Source organism: Astatotilapia calliptera, chromosome 17 (assembly GCF_964374335.1).
Source record: "Astatotilapia calliptera chromosome 17, fAstCal68.1, whole genome shotgun sequence".
Lineage (NCBI taxonomy): Eukaryota > Metazoa > Chordata > Actinopteri > Cichliformes > Cichlidae > Astatotilapia > Astatotilapia calliptera.
The window spans coordinates 35,138,870-35,151,332 of NC_137438.1; the positions used below are offsets into that span (position 1 = coordinate 35,138,870).

The 12,463-nt window shown below is 40.6% G+C and overlaps 1 protein-coding gene and 1 long non-coding RNA gene across 5 annotated transcripts in view; one reads left to right on the forward strand and one right to left on the reverse strand.

The window, feature by feature from the left end:
• Positions 1-2,782: 2,782 nt before the first annotated feature.
• The window catches only part of LOC113009142 (uncharacterized), a 303,928-nt gene continuing 294,247 nt past the window's right edge, over positions 2,783-12,463 (reverse strand). Inside the window, exons 1-14 of one of the 4 annotated variants that reach the window (XM_026147289.2) lie at positions 8,102-8,332; positions 7,353-7,378; positions 6,958-7,043; positions 6,777-6,809; positions 6,591-6,680; positions 6,108-6,179; positions 5,068-5,156; positions 4,853-4,955; positions 4,498-4,600; positions 4,366-4,418; positions 4,179-4,257; positions 3,485-3,957; positions 3,094-3,287; positions 2,783-2,985 (exon numbers count right to left, since the gene is read on the reverse strand). In XM_026147289.2, coding sequence (XP_026003074.1) covers positions 2,841-2,985; positions 3,094-3,287; positions 3,485-3,957; positions 4,179-4,257; positions 4,366-4,418; positions 4,498-4,600; positions 4,853-4,955; positions 5,068-5,156; positions 6,108-6,179; positions 6,591-6,680; positions 6,777-6,809; positions 6,958-7,043; positions 7,353-7,359 — 1,527 coding nt within the window. In that variant the 5' untranslated portion in view covers positions 7,360-7,378; positions 8,102-8,332 and the 3' untranslated portion in view covers positions 2,783-2,840. The other 3 variants (XM_080291264.1, XM_080291263.1, XM_080291265.1) reach the window with 3 other exon arrangements.
• LOC145421412 (uncharacterized) lies at positions 4,946-6,620 on the forward strand. Its single transcript, XR_013902760.1, has 2 exons — positions 4,946-5,180; positions 6,024-6,620. It is a non-coding gene; the product is annotated as an uncharacterized LOC145421412 (long non-coding RNA).

Genomic DNA, 12,463 nt, shown 5'->3' on the forward strand with positions numbered 1-12,463 from the left:
TGCATTTGTAATTGTTGGTATTATTTATAAAATATGCGCTCTTAAGTTTTTTGCTCCATAAAACGATACCTGTCACTTTTTGGACATAGAGTATCAGCTGTTGAGAATCCTGGCTCATACAAAATAGAAGTAAAAGGTTTCAACATCCAGCCTTTTTATGATTAAATACAAAGTGTAATAACAGAGTTATTGGGGTGTGATTTTGTTAATAGTTAGTCTTAAGTATAAGTTTAATAGTAATGAGTAAGAAAATATAGCCAGAATAATGGAATGAGACTAACACCTGACCTCACACTGAGATTTGGTATGAAGTGGCATGTTTGTGCTAATGCTGACATTGGGGCTCAGAGTTCCTCTGTGTGTATATATTTGTGAACGTTAACTTGGCTAATGTCCAAGGGTTTGACTGCTTTCCTGTTGGATTGTATCACAAAGAACAGGGATAAGAGCACCAGTGGCCGTGCACACCCTCATCTCTCTCCTTCACCCGATCATTAGTGTTGGAAACCGGCATTAGCTCAGAGTAGATTAGACTTCGGTATAGTGCAAGTGATTTGATTTTATGATTATTTGATTCAGTTTTTTCTGTGTTCAAGCTCAATTACTTTAATAAAATATGTTGAATTCAAACAAATAAATAAACAAATAAACTGTGGACATTACCCTTTTAAACCTTTCTGAAACAAGACAGGTAAAAACCAGTGTATAAAAGTTTACATAGGTATAAATAGCTCTAACACTTTACTCCAGCCTGGCGTCCACACATGTGGACATCACATTTTGGGTTATTTAGACCAAAATACTAAATCTTGATCAACAAGTGCCTGATATACAGTTATGAGGACATTATACTGCAACTGTTCTATCGAAATTTCAAATTAATGTCCTCATATGTGGCTCTCATTTTTCTCAGAAACAAAAATTAGGTAAAAAAAACAAAACCTGGTAATTCTTTCTTTTTACATTCATCGGGTTCCAATCGGCCCAAATATCAAAGAGAAATTAAAAATGCATGCCATGGAAGATTTCGGGTCTTAGGGGGTTAAAATGACCAGACCCCTCCGGCCTGTTTTCCAGGCCACTAAATTAAACCCAGTCAATTACCAATTGAACAGAATAAAAACCTACGAGGTCCACTAATAGTCCAAAAGTCCAAATCTTTAATAGAAAAGACAGGCAGAACTCAAACAAACAATAATCCAAACGAGGAGCATATATACACACTGGAAAGTAAATAATTATAAGTTATTAAATCAGACTAATTAAATACAGTAAAACTAATAAGGGAAGACGAACACACGGGAAATAAAAATAACAGTGTAAACATACCAAAACTCAAAATAAAACAGGAAAGCTACTACAAACCGAGTGTGACACAATTACATTCATATTGAAACATATGTGATAATTTTCTTTCTTTGTAGCATTTTTAAGATATGTGTTAGAACAGTCATTATAAGATAAGATAAGATAAGATAACGCTTTATTGTCATTGCACAGTCATACATAGTACAGTAGTACAATGAAATTGGAAAAACTGTCCTACGTCGGCACTACATATAACACAACACGACACGATATGACACATCACAACGTAACAAACAACACAACACAGTATATTAACTTAGTATAAAAAAGAAGAATAAGTGTATGTGTATTGCACACTGTTATTATTGCACATTAATTATTATTGCACCTTGTTATAAATATAAATATTATTGTTATCGTTTTAAACATTGTTACCTCCCCCTAAAAAGTCCAGGGAGGTATCCAGTCAGGTCAGCTATTTACATTGATCAGGGCTATTGCCCTGTTGTAAAAGCTGTCCTTGAGTCTATTTGTTCGGGACCTCAGCAGCCTGAACCTCCTGCCAGACGGCAGCAGCTTAAACACCCGGTGTCCTGGGTGTGTGCAGTCCCGTAGGATGCTGCGTGCCCTCTTGAGACAGCGAGTGCTGTACAGGTCCTTCAGGGAGGGAAGAGGATGTCCAATGATTTTTTGGGCCATGTTGATGACCCTCTGGAGTGCCTTTCTGTGTGCTGTGGTGCAGCTGGAGAACCACACACCGATGCAATATGTCAGCACACTTTCAATGGAGCAGCGGTAGAAGACGGTCAGCAGCTCCTTCTTCAGGTCCATTTTTCTGAGGATTCTCAGAAAGTGGAGACGCTGTTGGGCCTTCTTTAAGATCGCAGAGGTGTTAGAGCTCCATTGGAGGTCTGTGTCTATGTGCACACCCAGAAACTTGAAACTGGAGACCCTTTCCACGCACTCCCCGTTGATGCTGACAGGCTGCAGCTCGGACTTCCTCCTACTGAAGTCAACTACCAGTTCTTTTGTTTTGGTGGTATTGAGGTCCAGGTTGTTGTCTGCACACCAATCTGACAGCCTCTGAACTTCAGCTCTGTATGCAGTCTCATCTCCCCCTGAGATGAGCCCCACCACAGTGGTATCATCTGCAAACTTGATGACTGTGTTGTCTGGGTGGGAACTAACACAGTCATGTGTGTACAGAGTGTACAGTAGGGGACTCAGTACACAGCCTTGTGGAGAGCCGGTGTTGAGGCTGAGGGCTGAGGAAAGATGAGGCCCCACTCTAACTCTCTGTACACGGTCTGAGAGGAAGTCTCTGATCCAGCGGCAGGTGGTGGAAGGAAGTCCAATTTCCAGCAGTTTATCTATTAGTCTGTCCGGGAGTATCGTATTGAAAGCAGTTTATGCTGTTTGGATTAGGAACCAATCATTTTTGCCAAATAGTTAACACAAACTTAGAACAACAATGAACAATTTTCAAGATTCTGATTTACAGAACAAACAAAAGTCACAAAAGGTTTCATTATTTAAGAAACAAGATCAAGTTTTTCACACAGGAATGAAATGACAGAATCCAGTGCAGCGGGGCCAAAGGTGTGTGTCAGCAAACTGAAGGTTGAGGAATCAGTCAGCTCATGTTTAAGATTGTGTTGGATTTTGAGAAGAGTCTGTCTGTTATTAGAAAGTAAGATTAACAATGTTACACCAATAACCCAAATACGGGGAAATGACAAATAATACCAAAAAAGATACAACTTTCATATTGTTTTACTAACTTACTTTGTCATATCAGCACTTGAATGGTCGATGCCTTTACAGACCATGTCTGTTGTGACATCGCAGGCCAATCTTCCGGCAAACCCGAGGGCTAGCTCCCCAGCCTCCTCTTCACTCAGAACACTAAACACTGTTACTTTAGTTTTGGCCTTCTTAGGCCTGTCAAGAATCATTGCGGGCAGTTTGGCTTTACGGCCCTAAAAAAGAAAAAGTGCAAACACCAAAAGAGCAGGGAGACACACACACGCGCACAAAGTTAAATGCTTTTGTTTACATGGTGTAATTGTGTATATGTTGCAGCAAATGCACAATTTCCAGCCACATTGTCACTTCATTGATACGAGTAACCCGGATTTATTTCAGGTGACATCAAAATCACGAAATGTATACCTACCCCAATCAAACCTCTGAAAACATGAACTGACATGTTCTCTGCGTTGATTCTGCGCTTGATCTCGTCTTCTGTTATTGTGTAGGTTTTCTTTTTTGAGCTTGGTACAGATAAGCGACCATGCACTCTGTAAACTGTACTAGTTCCTTCTGAATCAGTTTGAAATTCTGTATCTGCATCGATCCTGTCAACATCATCAGCAGCAGCATTATCTGTACTCAGACTTGTGCCGTATACTTCTGTTTCTTTTTCTTTGTCTTCAGTCTGTGTACCTTCATCTCTGACTGTCAGTCTTCCTATCTCACTGTTACTTGTTGATTTGCTGCAGATGTTCTCTCCCTTAGGAACTTTTCCTTTGTCATTCGCTGCCTGATGCTTTCCCTGATGACATTCTTCACTGGCTACTTCTATTGCTCCTCCTGTATAGCCACCCACTATGCTGCACAACTCCTTTCCCTCTGCTGTGCTGCACTGTGCTGTTACATAAAGAAGAATGATATAAACAGCACTATATCAATTTAATTGTGAAGAGAAATCCCCACAATACGACACAGTTATGTCTAAAATAGTTTTGTGTAAAAACTGGATCTTGAAACGTCCACTTTAATTACACAGTCCTGGTGTGCAAAGGCAAAATTACGAAAAAAAAATTCACTTTAAACATTTTTGGACATTGTTTAGTTATATTGTGACTTACTCTCACAGAAGATACAGATGCCACAAACAGACTTTGAACAACGCATGTGCTTGTATGCACCACATTTCTGGCACTGCACCTGTGAATTAAAAAAAAAAAAAAGAAGAAGAAATAAACAAACAAAAAACAAATGAACAAAGTCCATTAAATAAACAATCTATATGGCTAAGGACATGTCATAGTGTACCCGGTCTTTGGCTGCAATCACACACCAGCACTGACTGCACTTCCTAGTTCGATCTGCAAAATATAATTTGTTTAAGTACAAGTTACATTTTCCAATGTTAGAGAAAAAGAAGGCAGCTAATTTTATCTTTACCTATTGAGGAAAATAAGTAGTGGCAAAGTCGGGACCTGAGCTTTGTGATTTCAGTGTTGTACTCCTCCACTTGTGTTTTACCGTCAATGAGAGATTGGGCAAACTAATAATTGACGAAGAAAAAAAAAAAAAAAAGAACAAAAAGAATTAGATTAACAAAGAAATGTTTGTTTGTTTTTAACCCCCCCCCCGAGAAAAAAAAAAAACAGAGCAACCAAAGCAAAGCATTACTGCTGAAATGGTTCAATCTACAAAAAAAATTGAGATTTTACCATCCTGCCTCTAAGGCTTTAAAAACTGAATAGGCAAAAATGTAAACATTACTTATATAGGTTAAAGCTATAGTTTTCAGTACCATTATGACATGCACTCCACATGAGTTCCCATCCTGTTGATGTGGGTGGCTCACATGTGACAAGGTCCACTCTCCAGCGCAGCCTCTTGCTGAAGCAAATGAGCTGAGAGATCGCAGTTATTACAAATAAAAAGCATATAGAGAAATCAATAACCACGTTCGGTAATGATTTCAATTAAATTAAATATGTTATGTTAAATATGTTAATTAATTACCTCCAGTTTTTCAACACCGCACTTTTTCTAACCTCCGACTCGCCAAATGAATTCATATAGACTATGGTCCTCTTGGGTATGTCACAAAACTGTTTTGTAAAAAGATGGATATGGTATTTAGTATTTAGTATTTATTTATTTATTGTCATTGTCAAGAACAATGAAATTGCGTTTGGGGCTTCCATACAACCCCAAAAAAAGAAGAAAATAATAAATACCCCTTAAAACCCAAGTGTACATATTTAACCCAGTGTGACTCCAATGCAATAAGACAATCCTTAGCAATAATGTTCGTAGAAATTCAGACAAAGACCTGAGAAACATGACAAAATACAACAATGCAACCCATTCAATATTATTGTACTGTGAGATATGATATCAGATATGATAGTTATCTATTTAAGAAAGAGGGGGGGGGGGGGGGGGGGGCAGGAGGGGGAAGAGAATAAAGATATGATGCACCAATGCAGACCAGTTCATTGCTATTAAGAAGTTGGATATGGTTATTGTCCGTGAGAGGGGGGCAGAGAGTTCAGGAGCCTCACAGCCTGTGGATACAGGCTGTTGGCCAGTCTGGATGTTCTGGCCTGTATAGACCTGTACCTTCTCCCTGAGGGCAGCAGATGGAAAAGGTGGCGCGCAAGGTGATGTTGGTCCCGCAGGATACTGTGCACCCTCCTCAGACAGCGAGTGGGGAAGATATTACTGATCTCTGGCAGACTTGTTCCAATAATTCTGCCAGCTTCTTTCACCACCCGCTGGAGTGCTTGCTGATCGGCCTTGGTGCAGCTGGGGAACCACACTAGAAATCCATACGTCAGAACGCTGCTGATGGCACAGTTGTAGAAGTTCAACATCAGAGATCTGGGAATGTGTGCGCTCCGCAGTCTCCTCAGGTAGTAGAGGCGCTGTTGGGCCTTCCGTACAACTGAGGTGATATGGTTGCCCCAGGACAGGTAGGCTTGGGCCTTGAGAATTCCTAATGAGGGACACTGAAAAGTATCATGCACTAGAGAGAGTGCAAAATCTGTGCAACTTACAAACAAGGTCCAGTGGCTGCCGTTTTCCAGACAGGCTCCAATCAATTTCTCATACATCTGAAAGATGTTTTTCTGGAAATAAAAATAATGTGACAAGTATGTTTTTCTGTCAAGAATGACACTGCAAAACTGCAAAAGCTTGTCAGGTGAGACTTGTAATTAATTCTGCAGATACACAAACATATAGAAAGTGTCATTTTTGGTTTACATTAATTAATTTCTATAGTGTGTACAAAACAAATCAAGACCACAGACTCAACACGCACCACTAAATTTTTGGTGTTCTTTATCAGTTGGCCAAGACAGAAATGTTTTAATCTGTGTGCATTGCTTTTGAACAAGTCTTTACACAGAAAAGGTTTCAGAAAGGTATTTTTCAGGTTCTTCTGACAAGGCTTCAATTTTGGAAAATGCTGTTTGTTTATAGTGGCAACTTATAAACCCTTTGTGATAAGAACATAGTTACCACAGTCCAAGTCATACCTTCAAAAAGTATGCACTTTGTGCTCTTGTGGACCCATCCAAAATTTTTCCAGTGATTTGGCTTGGTATTGGATAAATGTGAGGGAAATTCTATAAAAATAACATAAATACACCTATGTTTTCAAATACATTACAAAAAACGTAAACATGCTATGTCATTATGATCAAACAAGCTTTTCAACATACCTCACACTGCAAATAGATTAGGCCATCTATTACCTTATAAAACAAATAAATAAATACATATAAATAAAAACAGAACTAAGGAACACGATTCATTAAGTAAATTGTACAATAAAGTGTATTTAAAGCAGAATTTAACATTAGTTTTATGACAACATAAAAGGATTTTTATGTCAAGAGGTACCTCATCTGAAATGTTAGTCTGGTCAAACAGGGATTTCAAACTTGAAATACCAATAGAGTTTGGTCCAGCTACTCCCACAAGGTAATCTGTGAGAAAGCATATGCTGTAGTCAACAGATATCATTTTCTTTTTGCATGCTGCAACCATCATCCATTTCAGTCTTCTAGGAGCTTTGTCTGGTTGTAGTTCTTTTTTCTCCTCCTCTCCCCTCATCTATTAATTAAATTGTTTTCTGACCTTCCTAACTGTTTCCGACCTGTCTTCCCAATGTGATGTTTAAGCAATATATGTATGGTCAGAAGGGGGTGAAATTTTCATTGCAGTTGTACGTGTAACATTGCATGTGATAATAAAAGGCTTGATTGGTTGATTATTCAACATGAGTTGACATTTACCTGACATTGTGAAGGAGTCACAGTTTCTGCAAGGGTGTAAGAACATAACATGTGGATTTGTTACACTTCTTTTTCACAAGTTAATAACAATCAATAATTTTCATTCCATTATTTACAAGCTATCACACGATGTCCCAGGGACAACATCTACACGATGTCCCAGGGACAACATTTACACGATGTCCCAGGGACAACATCTACACGATGTCCCAGGGACAACATTTACACGATGTCCCAGGGACAACAATTACACAATGTCCCAGGGACAACATTTACACGATGTCCCAGGGACAACATCTACACGATGTCCCAGGGACAACATTTACACGATGTCCCAGGGACAACATTTACACAATGTCCCAGGGACAACATTTACGCGATGTCCCTGGGACAACATTTACGCGATGTACCAGGACAAATTTGTAAATTTCTGGATTACTGTTAATCTCCATAGAATCAAGAACTCATGTCCAGTTTCACAGCTATGGACCAGTTAATTATGTTTCCAGGTGATAGTTTGATTCATAGATTCAGCACACAACCATAAGTCTAGGCCTTTTAGTCCAGATTCTCTTCACTTATGTTTGTAAAATGATCAGGGAAGCTACTGCAATTTTGCCTGACCCAACCCCCGGGCCACGAAACACCCAAAAAGTTGGGGAACACTGGTTAGCTAATGCTGTCGTCAAGTAGCCTATCGCTAGCAAACAAACAGCAAGCCAAGTGAGGAACATATGTATAATGCTTACCGTTTATTAAAGGAAAGTATCCTAAATTGACTTCAAATTCGGCGGACAGGCGAATTGACTTCAAATTCGGCGGACAGGCGGCGGTTTTTCGCTTCTTCACTTGTATTTCGAAATAATCGAAGGCGGGTATTTCGAAGTCGCAAAGGAATGACGTCACAAGAAGGTGATTGGTCACTTGCAATGTTGAACCTGGAACAACATTAATTATGATGATGTGGGAACAATGCTGACACGAGGAAATCAGATCGTCCGTGTTTATCTTGTCACAAAGAACAAGTTTTGTTACACTGGTATTATCGCGAGGTTTGGGCGTGATAGTATAGGCTGTGAGCCCACGTTTAATAATCAGGCTAAGGAGTTCAGCGAGCTATCTGCAAAGGCCTGGTTAGTCTACCAGCGGTACAAGGTATTTGTCATTTGCCATAACTGTATTGTAATATTGTGAAAATATGTAATGTATGGTGTTCTAATTATTTTATGTTTTAATTTAGAATGCACAAGACTGTAAAGCTATTCTTCTAGGACCTCCGAAGTGGCAGGCGGCCACGAGGTAATTTTTGTTGTTAAAGCACAAGTGTTACTTTTGATAGACTGAAGCGCTTAAAGCCTTTGTGTTTTATGTTTGTAGTTTTCACGGCGTTCAATAAGTGCAGCGAAGCGCCCGTCTTGAAGAAGCCGTGCCTGTATGGCAAGCCATTAGTGCCAAAATTCGCCACTTTCCTAACCCGTTTGGTTAAGAAATGGCGTAAAAAACGCCGTTTAATTATTCAAAATGCCGAAAAAAACGGCGTTCTGTTCCGACAAACGCCGCTTTTTCCGCCACTCGGATGGCGCCCTGAACGCACCATCCGAGTGACGTAAAAAGCGGCGTTCAAAGACAGACGGAAACGCCGTTTTTTACGCTACTCGGCACAAAACGCCGTTTTTATGCATCTTTGAGCGCCGTTTTAAACGCCGTTGCAGCTGGCAGAGAACGCCGTAAAAAACGCCGTTCAAAGATGCATAAAAACGGCGTTTTGTGCAGAGTAGCGTAAAAAACGGCGTTTCCGTCTGTCTTTGAACGCCGCTTTTTACGTCACTCGGATGGTGCGTTCAGGGCGCCATCCGAGTGGCGGAAAAAGCGGCGTTTGTCGGAACAGAACACCGTTTTTTTCAGCGTTTTGAATAATTAAATGGCGTTTTTTACGCCATTTCTTAACCAAACGGGTTAGGAAAGTGGCGAATTTTGGCACTAATGGCTTGCCATATGCCTGTGTTGCCATTTCGGAGTTACAGTGAAAACGCGCCCTAGCCAGTGCCGGTGAGAAGCTAATTACGAAGACGGCAGCTGCAGAGAGTGACGGTGAAGTGGAGCGACACAAGAGGGCGCCATTGCATAAGCTCACCGTTCTCAAGCAGCCAGGCACAGCAGCAATAACGTTGTACAACTGGAGTAAGGTGGAAATTAATAAAAGACAGCATTAAAGGTAGAATAATAGTGGTTTAAGTCAAGGTTAAAGAGCCACAATAAGTTTCTATAACACATTTGTCAAAGTTTATTTAATTTCTACTGTACTTCAAGGTGATGCTTTGTAGTTTGGTGAATAGTTCTGTGTGCTTCCTTAAGGTCAAAGTTTGAGTGAAGTTTACAAGGTCCTTTAAGAAAAGGAGCACTTAAAGTACACAGTATTTGAAATCTGAACACAGTGCGCTCAATGACATTTAACTAGACTCCCGAGATGGTTGACAAAGATCTCGAAGAGCACCATGCTGTACCACTTACCGAAGTGGAAGAAAATGATGATGAACAAATTACAGAACTACAGACTGTTCGTAAAAGTGAAAGAGTAAGAACACTAACAGAAAAGGGTAAAGAGCTTCAAGAGAAGAAACTCAAAGGCCTCCAACACAGATATGCTGTTGTTTTTGAAAAATGGAGATATGAAGCAAGATTGAGTAAAGTAATATTAAGGAATGAAGTTTCCGAGAGTGAATTGAATGTGCTCATCAACAATGTAAATGTTGCCTGCAAAGATGTACAAACCATTTATGAACAAATACGGCAAATACAAACTCCCGATGCAGATGAAAGACGCAAAGTGGATGCATGTACATCACTTTCCTCGTTCATTGTCAGAAGAGCTGAAAAACACTTACAAGGAGACCTTGCAGATGGTGATGAAGAGCCATGGCCAGATGTTGGATCATGCTTAGGATCTGAAAGTACTAAATCAAGGTCAAAATCACAAAGGTCGAAAAGTGGTTCAAGCCAGTCATACTCACAAACAATTAAAAGAATAGAAGCAGAGGCTGAGGCAGCTGCGTGTCAGGAAATATTAGCAGTAATGGAGGATCAAGAAAGGGAAGCAGCTGAACTAAAAAAGTTGGAACTTGAAAACTTGGAAAGGCAACAAACAATGGAGGAGCAGCGCAGAAAGATTGAACGCTTGGAAGAGGTTAAAAAATTTAATGCTGCAAGAGCTAAAGTAAAGGTTTATGCAGAAGCTGAAAGTATTTCAGAAAGTCGTAGTTTAGTGCGCAGTATCAAAACTGAGAGCGAAACCTCAGCAATCCCTGCTCCACCACAAGTTCCCTCTCAAGCTCCAAATACAACCCAAGCCCATAATGCCACAAGCCCTGCATTTGTTCCACATACTCTCACAGTCATAAACCAAGCCCAACAAAACCCTGGTGTGCAACCTAAGAGCACCACAGGCCAAGCAGTAAACGCATCAAGTCCGCCATTTATCCCTAAAGCAACACAAGCTGCCGCTTCAGCAACTCATCCACAGCCAAACTTGGATCTAGTCGGCATACTAGCAGACGCAATAAGTGCTAATCGTCTTCCAACTCCGGAACCTGCACTGTTCACTGGTGACCCTTTAAAGTTCAAGGACTGGCAGTTGTCATTTGAGACCTTGATTGAAAGAAAAAACATTCCAAAGAACGAAAGACTCTATTATCTCAGGAAGTACCTTGGTGGACCCGCAAAGAGAGTGGTTGAAGGATTTCTCCTAGTGGGCACAGATGAAGCGTATGATGCAGCTTGGGAAGTGCTGGAAAGGCGCTTTGGAGATCTGTTCACTATAGGAAAATGCTTCAGAGACAAACTTCACAGTTGGCCTAAAATAAGCTCCAAGGATGGAAGTGAGTTGAGAGAGTTTGCCGACTTCCTTAGAAGTTGTGAAGCTGCGATGCCACACATAAAGACATTAGAGGTTCTCAATGACTGTATGGAAATTCAGAAACTCTTGCTGAAACTTCCAGACTGGTTGACAACAAGATGGAATCGCGCAGCGATGAAAATAAGAAAAACCCTTAATGGAGAGTATCCATCATTTCACATGTTTACAGACTTTGTATCCACTGAAGCAGACCTAGCATGTGACCCCATAGCTTCAATGCAAGCACTCAAGGGTTTGGAAATCAGTAAACCCAAACACTCACGCAGCCAAGTCGTTCAAGCTAAAACATTAACCACAACTTCAAGTCACTTAACCAACTCAAGTCACATAAATCCCATGATCTGCCTTTACTGCAAAAGAAATGGTCACACACTGGATAAATGCTTCAAATTCATGGAAAAATCAGTCCAGGATCGTATCAAGTTTGTACAAGCAGAAAGGCTGTGTTTTGGATGTATAAAGGGGGGGACATCATTCTAAGAAGTGTGATAAAAGGAATACGTGTGAGAAATGCCAGAAGAAGCATCCCACGTGTCTGCATGATGACAAGTTTGTAGAGCGTAAAAGGATAATGCCTGCAACGAATGATAACTCTCAAGACAAGGACGAAGGAGATGAACCAGCAACCGCAATCTCTAATAGAGTAACTCAAGTAACTTCGAGCACACTGACATCCTCCATTCTACCTGTCTGGGTTTCGTCAAAAAATCACCCAGACAGAGAAGTTCTAGTGTATGCCCTCCTCGATTCTCAGAGCGATACATCCTTTATCTTGGATGAAGTAGCCCAGGATCTCGACACAGATAAGAGTAAGGCTCATCTAAGACTATCGACCATGTCCGCCAAGTCGACAGTCATACCATGTGAGAAACTGGTAAATCTTCAAGTTAGAGGCTACAAGCAGGAAAAGAGAATTACATTGCCACCGGTCTATACAAGAGAATTCATCCCTGTGAACAGATCACACATCCCGACGTCTGAAACTGCTTTGAATTGGCCTCACCTCAAAAGGCTGGCAGATAGGTTACCTCCAATGCTTGAATGCGAAGTTGGTCTGCTTCTCGGCTATAACTGTCAGCAAGCCCTTCTTCCACGGGAAGTCATTGCAGGTGAGGAGAATCAGCCTTACGCACAGCTAACTGATCTCGGCTGGAGCATAGTTGGTTGTACGTCTCAAGTTCAAAATCACAATGATGAT